The 11,045-nt window shown below is 32.6% G+C and overlaps 1 protein-coding gene across 1 annotated transcript; it reads left to right on the top strand.

Annotated features, from left to right (window-relative positions):
* The first annotated feature begins 4,127 nt into the window (after positions 1-4,127).
* Positions 4,128-6,584, top strand: LOC127103477 (probable WRKY transcription factor 9). Its single transcript, XM_051040730.1, has 5 exons — positions 4,128-4,429; positions 4,559-4,708; positions 4,824-5,207; positions 5,346-5,459; positions 5,620-6,584. Exons 1-5 carry the CDS (start codon positions 4,280-4,282, stop codon positions 6,247-6,249), a joined length of 1,428 nt encoding a protein of 475 aa, XP_050896687.1. The 5' UTR covers positions 4,128-4,279; the 3' UTR covers positions 6,250-6,584.
* The last annotated feature ends 4,461 nt before the right edge of the window (positions 6,585-11,045 follow it).

Raw genomic sequence — 11,045 nt, 5'->3', positions numbered from 1 at the left:
ATTCATCACCTACCTTCAATCATAAATCCTTCACCTAGTGGCATACTATTTCTTTGACATCAAAATACACTTTCTTTGGAATTCCATATATACTCTTTTAGGACGCCTAACAAATAGTCCGCATTTCTACCTAGAGTTGTTTGGGCTACAACCTCAAACACTTAATCCTTCTTTTTTGGCTAAACACCCTATAGTGGCGGTCTTACTAATCCACTTATCGGTTAAAGTTGTTTCCCTCTATGGTATGAATCTCATTTCTCTTATGGATCCCAATACACTTTCACCTTTTGTTTTCAAACAATACTTCTTCAGTCACCTACCACCAAATATTCAATTATGTGACTTCGGTCACTTCCTTCCATTCATCTTCATGATGCATTCATATTCTACCTTTATTCACTCCATGTGATATACCAGTTATCTTTGAGCCAAATACACTACCTCTTTATGCTCCTCCTTGCGTCACCTTGTGAACCAAGAGATGTTTGGGACTGTGCCCAAACACCTATTTCTTCGTCTTTTTGGCTTTACCCTATAGTGGCGGCCTATTAGCCCACGTACTGGTAATAGCCACCTTACTCTTGGATTCATCTTTTCACCCTTGTTGGAGTTCAACACACTATTCTTTGGTTTAAACCATACTTTGATCATAATTCTTTCCATCTCCCACTTCTAGTTCCTTGAACTACGAAACTCTGAATTCATCATTGCACTATGGGGATACGTATGCATGAGGGCCCCAATCCTCACCGAGCACTTTATCTATTTCTTTCCTTTTCCCCATTCTTTTGCGAGTAATCTTAGATATCACACATATTCGAGCGAGAATAATCGAAATGGTTCTAGTGGAGTACAATGGATGTTTGGGGTGCCAATATTTTCCCCTTGCATATCTGACTTCCTTACCCATCATATCTCTTTCCCCCGGGTTTTATCGATGTTTTCCCTTCCCTTTGGGGATGAATAAAGTTCGATGGCGACTCTGTTGTATGTTCGAGCGTGTGATACGTTCGGGTATATTTCCGCTAGCTTCATTACTTAACATCATTTCTCCATGCCTGAGTAATTTTGGAATTGTGGTATCTCTGTTATAGTTAGTTTTCATGCTTTACAAAATACTAATTATATATGCTTGTGTTCATTCAGTGAATATTTTCAATTGATCATCATATATCTTATGGCTAATATGATAACTACATCGTGTTCCTTACACAATCCACTTGAACCTAAGATGAAATAAATTATTACAAGGTAAGTTTATGTTTATGAGAATTTTAGTACTAATATTTTATTTGACTTTGTAATTAGTTTAGCGCGTAATATTTTTAAATCATTTTCAATATACAGGGTTGTGCAGCTGACACTATATTATAACCAATTCTAGAAAAAAAAACTCATATCATGTACGCCCAAGGTAAGTGGATTACTTGTGACATTCAAATATATATATATATATATATATATATATATATATATATATATATATATATATATATATATATATATATATATATATATATATATATATATATATATATATATATATATATATATATATATATATATATATTTGCATGCATGTGTGATTATATATTCATGAATTGTTTAAATTTGTAGACGATGAGACAAGAAGAGGGATACGAGTGTGGATATTATGGAATGAAGCACATGTTAAATTTTGTCTCTGTCGACATTGTTGATTCTTGGAATCAGGTATATATTATGTCATTAAATTTTTACAATAATATATTAATGTTTAATTTGTTATTACATTTCAAATCATGTGATGTTCAATTTTCTTCACTTTTTTATGTAGACGTTTAACGAAATAAAATATTTCTCCCCCGATGACTTAAAACACATCTATAGACATTGAACATTTATTTCAATGTACTACTTGAAAAGGGTGCTAATATATATATATATATATATATATATATATATATATATATATATATATATATATATATATATATATATATATATATATATATATATATATATATATATATATATATATATATATATATATATATATATATATATCTTTGGCTTTCATGTTTGTAAATATATGATTTTGACTTTGATGTTTATAATATATGACAAGGGTAAATATATATTTGTAAATGATATTTTTGACTTTGATGTAAAAAATATTTAGATTTGTAATATATGTATAAAATACAGATAAAAAAAATGCATGTTTGTAATATATGAAACAATAAAATAAAATTAAAAAAAATAAAGTATTTCATCACGGTTGTTTATTATAACTGTTGTAATAGGTAGCACGCCAAATATTATATATTCCCTCCGTCCTTATTTATAAGCAAAAGTTTTCAAAAAAATTTGGCCTTAAATATAAACAAATGTCAACAAATCTAATAGTATTTTATTCTTTTATCGCAACATTATCCTTACATTAATTACTTTATACTGTTATGAATGAAAGTTTAATTAAGGATATATTGGTAACTGTGTTGTGTCTTTTAAATAAAATCAAGAAAATTAAATACACTTAACTACCATTCTTAATAAGTTTGAAAAATATCTTTTTTGCTTATAAATCAGGCCGAAGTAGTACTACTCATAACATTTATATATTGTACAACAATTGATTACTATCATCGTTGTGATAGATAGCGCGTTATCCAATTTATCACAACAATCACATATCCGTGAAAGAAAATAATATACTTACAACCACACTCTATCTTTCAATGATTGGTCAATCGGAATGATATCCATATTTGAACCATTGTAAAATTAAATAAGTGATGGTACCTTCTTTTTGGGGTGTATAATAATTCTTCCAATATTAATGGATAATGGACTTATGGTATTTAAAATTAAATAAGTGAATTACACTCAACCTATATGGCTCAATATATATTCTCCCATTACCAAAAAATTGGAGAGATTAAGCCGAATAAATATACTATAGTTTTTATTGAGAAAGAGTTTTTAGTACATACATGATAGTTTTTTTTACATTATATTAGCTATTGTTGAATATTAATCTCTAACGTGAGAGGTAGTATACAAATAGTAAACGATAAAATATAAAGTAGGAGTTGAGAGATGCGTGGGCTTTTGTGGTCTTTCAGTTGACATATTCAAGATCTGATCCCAATATATTCTCATTCATATGGGATTTCGTACGGGGTTCATATTCCATGATGTCACATTATCTCTTTCTCTATACCATATATATTATAATAATCACCTATCATATGCATAATGTTAAGCTTTCTTTGATTATTTTCACATGTTATATAAAAATCCAAATGAATCTTTTCGAACTTTTCCTCTATTAGTTGGCACATGTAGCACGAGTGCTTCATTTAATTTTCAACAACAAAAGTGTCCTCTCTTTCTAAGCAAAAAGACAATATTGCTCATTCGAGTTTTAAAGAGAGACAAAAATGAGAACCATGCATGCATTTTTTAAAACATACTATGCTATAGTGCTAGGGCCTATGAACTATTGTGTAACATTAAAGAGTTTGCATTATTATCTCACGAGAGGGTACCAAGCATTAAACAAAATTGTTACCCGGCCTAATTAGTAGTAACTACTTACTCTAAGATGTTAGTTCCATCTCGTTATAGAACATCCATATTTTTCTATGCATTTATATTAGATTTTCACACATTCACGCTGCTAAGATGATATTAATCGTTTAATCTGTATCATACGAATCGCATAAAATAACTTTAATTTTTTCAAAATTATCTATTTTAAGTTAGAATCGTCTGATCTTGATTAGACAGTAATATATATTTGAATGCGCGAATATAAACTTTTTTTTATGAGAGAAATCTAAATCAATATTTCAAACAATTGAAGTTGATGATGTAAAGTTTGTGTAGCTCACTTTGTTAAAAACCTTCATTGGTTTGTTAAATACATAATGGCAATTAAAAGAGTCAATGACCTAAGATAAAGTTGACTTGTACTAATGGTCATTTTTGTCTTTTTCCATGACTAGAGAGCCAAAATAATCAAATAGTATAGAGTGCCCACTGCCCTCCCTACAGTTGTTAATTTTAAATATAGATACTTGTAGACTAATTAATTTAATTAGGAAGTTCATTAAGAAGCTAATTAATAAAAGTCAAAACTTAGATGCGTCCAAGTGTGTCCAAAGATAAGAAAACGTCTTTAGGTTAAGGACAATTCATTGACTTTTGTGCCTTAAAACTAGCTTATACTTTTATTTATATATCACAAAAGAAGACAAAGGAAGAGATTTTTCTTCTTCATAATCCAAAAAAAATGGAAATTGATCTTTCATTGAAGATAGATAGTAATGATTTCGAGCAAGAAGTTGAAAATCATGAACATGTTAAAGAGGATGAGAAGGAAGAAGCTCACGAAACTACAGCTGGTGAAATTGAAGATGATGATAACACAAAAATAAAAGAGGTATATATATATTGTTTTTCATGGAATGAAATCAGATCCAAAATTTTATTTGTATTATTTTCTTGAATCTCTTGAAAATTAGGGTTTTCTCTATGTATAACTTGAATTGCTTCTATGAATGAATAACAGTTAACTGCTTTAGAAATGGAGATGGAAAGCATGAAAGAAGAAAACAAAGCATTGAGGAAAGTGGTGGAACAAACAATGAAAGATTACTATGATCTGCAAACAAAATTTTCAGTCATCCAAGAAAATAATAATAATAAAAATAAAAGAAAGGTAATTAAATTTAAATTTAAATTCAAATTTATTTTATTTATAGTCTTCATTGACTATATATCATTTCATTTTTTTTTTGTATAATTAACAATTGATTAGAGATCTCATTCCTCAGAATCATCATCATCCTCATCAACAACTTTCTCTCTCACTACAAGAGAATAATGCAACAACAAGTGATGAAGGGCCCTCAAGATTAACTCATGAGATTTTCAGTAAGAATATTGAAAGAGCTTCATCTCCATTAATATTGAGCAATAGTGATGATAGTATAAGTGAGAGTGATTTGGGTTTATCACTAAGGTTGCAAACAAGGACATGTGAGAAAGATAATGAAGGAAATAAAGAAGGAAAAAAAGAACAATTGGGAGGTTTTGAATCAGTGCAGAATAAAATTCAGAGAGTGCATGAGCTGCCCGGTATTACTGCTCATCCTGCTTATTCCCCTCCTAATAGAAAGGCTAGGGTTTCTGTTAGAGCAAGATGTGAAACTGCCACAGTAAGTTCTAAATTCTTTCTATTTATCTCTCTTCGGATCGGACTTATATATGTATAATGTCGATATATATTTAGATCAGATACATGTATTTTATTGGTTATATTTAAGATGAAACTAAATCTTATGCTTTTGTGACAGATGAACGATGGATGTCAATGGAGAAAATACGGACAAAAAATAGCTAAAGGAAATCCATGTCCACGAGCCTACTATCGTTGTACTGTAGTCCCCGGTTGTCCGGTTAGAAAACAGGTATATGTTAATTCATTTAGATCTTTTAGAGTGACCGTAAAATTGTTGTATCAGAATGCAAATAACTGATACTTTATTCTGATCTAACCGTTCTTCGGTCGCTGCAAAAGATCTTGTTAATATTTTTATTGATCGAGAATTTTGTTTATATAATGTATAGGTGCAAAGATGTATAGATGACATGTCTATACTAATTACAACATATGAAGGAACACATAACCATCCACTACCTGTTGGTGCAACTGCTATGGCTTCAACAGCTTCAGCAGCAGCTTCATTCATGTTACTAGATTCAAGCAATCTTAATTCAGATTATGGTTACACCTCTCAACAAACCTTTAATCCTTACATTAATAACACCTTCCACCACGCATTTAACGCGTCTTCAAATATTCGAAGCATAAACCCCAATGATCCATCACAAGGGATTGTTCTTGATCTCACCAACAACAATAATCTCAACGAGCCGCGGCGTTTCTCTATGGCAGGTAGCTCCAGCTCCGGCTCCATCGCAGCCGATCAACCTCGTTTTCCTTGGTTGCAAAACAAATATCAACAGAGTAGTTCTAGTAGTGCTAATATTGGAATGAACACTTTTCAAAACCCTAGAGGACCATTGGATATTCATGATAGGATTTGGAAAGGATCAGAAGAAAGTAGTAATACTAATAACAATGTGTCTGCAATTGCATCAGATCCTAAGTTTAGGCTTGCTGTTGCAGCTGCAATTTCATCACTCATGAATAAAGAAAGCAACAACACTACTACTACTCATGGTAGCAACAATTAGATCATTGATCAACCTCTTTCTCAAAATGGTAAACCCAGTATTTGATTTTTTTTTTCACTTTATAGTAATAATAAGTTTGTTTTGAAGACAAAAAAGAAGTAGTTGCACCAATAATACTAAGTGAGTTAAACATTACATTTTTCACATCTTGATAAATAAATAATTATATTCCTATTATGAGGGAGGTTATATACTAGTTAAATTATGTTTTACTTGTAATATGGTTTATTTTTGTTACTCATTTCTAGTCTTTGTAATGTACACAAATATAGTCTAGTTGATAATAATTATGTAACGAAACTAGCTGGATCTCATATCAGATTCTTTTCTTTTTATGTTCTATTTCTTCATAGGAATTTGATTCACTATCATTCATGATTGTGTATTTTTTTTCTTAAAATAGGTAAAATTAATTAGTAGACACTAATTCAAGCACAAAACACGCAAAGGTTAGATTAAACTAATATATAGAGATGTCTCTACAACCAACAACAAATACTACCACATTGATATACAAATTCCAATGGTCTAGCCAAAACTACTGAAATAGAAAACTTGATTATAGTAATTATGTATGTGTTGACATTAAATTGTTTACTTTTAAATACAAGAGCAAAATAACTTACTTAGAGAAAAAGTCTCTAACTGAAATAATTAAAAATACAAGAGCATGAGACTACTTGTTGATTCTTGCTTTTCCAATTAATCATTGAAGATCCTAAGTAAAAGCAAAATCATGTGGTGGAGCCTCTTGTAAGAGCACATGAGCTCCGATCAAAATCAATAAATCCAGTTAAAGTTAGGCTTGAATTAGCATTGAAGAAGAGTCCAGTTGCATGTGAATTCTTCAAGTAACGAACGATCCTCAGTGCTGCATTGAAGTGAGTTGTGGTAGGGTTAGATAGAAATTGGTTGAGTCTGGACACACAAAAACATTTGGCAGATCTAGAATGTGTTAAATAAATAAATTTACCTATTAGACATCTGAATTGTGTCGGATCATTGAGAAAATTAGTTGGTTCAACGTATAAATTGATGGGGGATCCATTGGAATGTAGGTTGATTTGGCTCCTAAAAACCCTGCATCTTGCAACAAATCCAGACACTATTTTATTTGGCATAAAGAGATACCTTGGAAAGACCTAGTCATTTCTAAACCAAGGAATATTTTAGGTCTCCCAAGTCCTTATGCTGAATTTACTGTCCAAGACAGTCTTAATAGTGTTGAAATCAAATAAGCCAATTCCTGACAGAATAAGATCATATATACTAATATAACAGTAAAAGATAAGTTATGCTTTTTGATAAACGAAGAATAGTCATACTTAGATTGGATTGAGTGAAGCCTAAATCAAGGATGGTATAGATGAGTTTATTGTTCCATTGTCTACTGACATGCTTGAGGCCATAAATAAAAATTTTAAGTTTACAAACAAGACTTTTTTGAGAATTCATGAGGTTAGGTGGGCATTTCATATAAATTTTCTCATATATATATATTGAATTGTAATTCTTTATGTCAAAATAATATTTTCGGCAGAATCTGTTGTTGTCGAAATATTTTGTGTCGAAATTGTGTGAGTGTCGAAGTGTCGAGGAGTTAGTCTCAACATGGATTTGGTTTTAAACCTAATTTTATAGTGTTGATAGAATTAGGTATTTTGGGCTTTTGTTTTTGGGTTTTGCTTAGTGAGCAAGCAAGTAAAATCTATAAATGGAGAGTAATTCATATTATTGTATATACTTGAATTTTGCAGTTGCAAAAGAATAAAGAATCACAGTTTGTGAGTTGAGAGAAACTATGCAGAAAATGTATCTTCTTCCTTCTCTCGATAAATCCTAATTTTTTTCTTCTCAATTCAATCTTATTTTCTTGTTTTTCATCACCATTGTGCAGCGATACAATCTTGCGACAAAGGTTGGTTGATTCACTCGAGTGAAGAGTGAAGAACAAGAGGGAATTCGATCGGTGCGATTGAATCTTGTTCATCAGGGTTGATTTGGAATTACTCAAAGTCTTTGGTTTAAATCCAACATCGGGTATCTAGAGTACTGGTTGAGCGATTCTTGGAAGCATAACATGATGAATCATCCAAACAGGCATTTTTCGACGAGTCTCCCAATTCTGAAGAGGGAGTGACACCGCTTGCAACAAATACGACGGATGAAGAAAATGTTACACACACAAAATTGAAGAAGAAAGATTATAAAGCTCTCTTTATAATCCATCAATATGTTGATTCTGATAATTTTGAAAAGGTTAGTGATGTTGAATCAGCGAAAGAAGCATGAGAAATTCTTGAAAAATCGTTTGGAGGCAGAGAGAAGGTGAAAGAGGTGAGATTACAAACTCACAAAAGAACGTATGAATTACTTCAAATGGAAGACAATGAAAGTATAACTGATTTTTTCACTAGGGTTATAAAACTGGTGAATCAAATTAAGGTATGTGGAGAAGCGTTGACATCATGATCAATTGTTTCAAAGATCTTCAGGTCATTGTCTCAAAAGTTTGATCACGTGATAATAGCCATAGAAGAGTCGAAAGATTTGTCAACATTGACAAAGGAAGAGCTTCAAGGGACGCTTGAATATCATGAACAAAGAATGGTTGAAAGAGCTGCAGGCAAGTCGAAGAGTGATGTGGTTTTGCAGGCACAATCAGCAAGAGAAAAGAAAGGCAAAGGGAAGTTGCTCAACAACAAAGGTAAATGAGGCTACAATAATTCGACTGGTCGAAATCAGCAAAAAGGAGGTTGGTCGATTCAGAGAAAACCCTCATACCAAAGTAATCAAAGAGGCGGTGATGTAGGTAGTGGAAGAGGTGGTGGTTGAAAACCTGACAAAAGTCACATTCAATGTTTCAATTGTCATAAGTATGGTTAATACTCAAGTGATTGTCCTGAAAAACAGAAGAATCATGAAACTGATGTAAAGTTTGCAAAGCATGAAGAAGAAGAGATGTTGTTGATGGTCACAACAAGAGATGAAGAAAGATTCTAGGACCAATGGTACTTGGACTCAGGATGCTCATCACACATGACTGGTAGAAAATATTGGTTTGTCAACATGAAACCCTCAATGAAGAACATAGTAAAATTTGCAAATGACAATACTCTAGCAGCTGAAGGTATTGATGATGTTCTGATTATGAGGAAAGATGGCAAGAGGTCAGTAATTTCCAATGTATTGTACATATCAGGCATGAAAATTAATTTGCTCATCATATGGAAGTTGGTCGAAAAGAACTACAAAGTGTCGATCAAAGACAAGATGATGAAAGTTCTCGACTCAGGTGGAAGGTTAATTTTAAAGACACTTATATCTCAGAATAGAAACTTCAAGATTGAAATTAATGTGATTGAGCACAAGTGCCTTGCAACTACAGCTAGCAGGGATGAATGGATATGGCATTATAGACTTAGCCATCTCAATTTCAAAGACATCAGAGATCTGAAAAGAAGAAATATGGTTTCAGGGTTACCAGAAATTGGCATTTTAAATGAAGTGTGTGAAGAATGTGTGCAGGAAAAGCAACATAAGAATAGCTTCAGCAAGGATGCTGGAAGCAAGTCTAAGGAAATTCTTGAAGTCATATACTCTGATATATGTGGTCATATCCAGGTGGATTCGATCGGAGGTAACAAATACTTTGTCGCGTTGATAGATGATTTTAGTAGAAAACTATGGACTTACCTGATCAAGAAGAAAAGTGAAGCGATCAAGGTATTTGCCAAGTTTAAATCTATGGTCAAAAAACAAAGTGGTCGAAAGCTCAAGATTCTAAGGACTGATGGTAGTGGAGAGTATGTGTCAAAATACTTCGACAAGTTATGTGAGAAATAAGGGATTGTGCATGAGGTGGTGCCACCTTACACTCCACAACAGAATGGAACGACAGAAAGGAAGAATAGAATCATCATGAACATGGTGATAAGTATGTTGAAAGGAAGTAATCTACCCAAAGAATTATGGGGAGAAGCAGTGTCAACAACTACATATATTTTAACAGATGTTTGACTAGAAGGAATTATGCCAGAAGAATGTTGGTCTGATGTCAAGCCTAGCTTGAGTCATCTGAAAGTATTTGGATCTATATCACATAGACATGTGTCAGATCAATTGAGAAGAAAACTTGATGACAAGTCGAGTCAGGTGATCCTAATAGGATATCATTCGACTGGAGGTTACAAGTTGTTCGACCTAGTGAACAAGCAAGTAGTGATTAGTAGGGACGTGATCATAGATGAGCTTAAGGAATGGGATTGGATTGAAAATGTCAAGAAGGATTCGGTGAAGAACCCGAAATTGAAGTCGAAAGAGAAGTTCGACAAGAATAAGTCAGAGGTCAAGCAAGCACAAACAGACCTCGAAGAACAAGACCATGCCTACAGGGTTGCAAGAATGTGTGATTACATCAGATAATATGGTCTATGATGAAGGTGAGTTGGTACACTATGATTTCTATGCAGATGTCGAACCAATCAATATAGATGAGGCATTGAAGGATTCGAAGTGGGTGAAAGTAATGAATGAGGAACTGAAGTCCATCGAAGGCAACAACACCTTGTCACTTGTCGAATTGCCTCAAGAAAAGAAGGGAATCGATGTGAAGTGGGTATACAAGGTGAAGTTGAATCCCAAAGGTGAGGTAACTCGACACAAGGCAAGACTTACAGTGAAAGGATTTCTTCAGAAGGAAGGAATCGACTTCGACGAAGTTTTTGCACCTGTTGCTAGGATCGAAACAATCAAGTTGGTTGTTGGTCTAGCAAACATGAACAATTGGCACACAT

The sequence above is a fragment of the Lathyrus oleraceus genome, chromosome 7, assembly GCF_024323335.1.
Source record: "Lathyrus oleraceus cultivar Zhongwan6 chromosome 7, CAAS_Psat_ZW6_1.0, whole genome shotgun sequence".
NCBI lineage: Eukaryota > Viridiplantae > Streptophyta > Magnoliopsida > Fabales > Fabaceae > Lathyrus > Lathyrus oleraceus.
The sequence above is the reverse complement of the archived record's forward strand: the minus strand, read 5'-3'. Positions and strand labels throughout refer to the sequence as shown.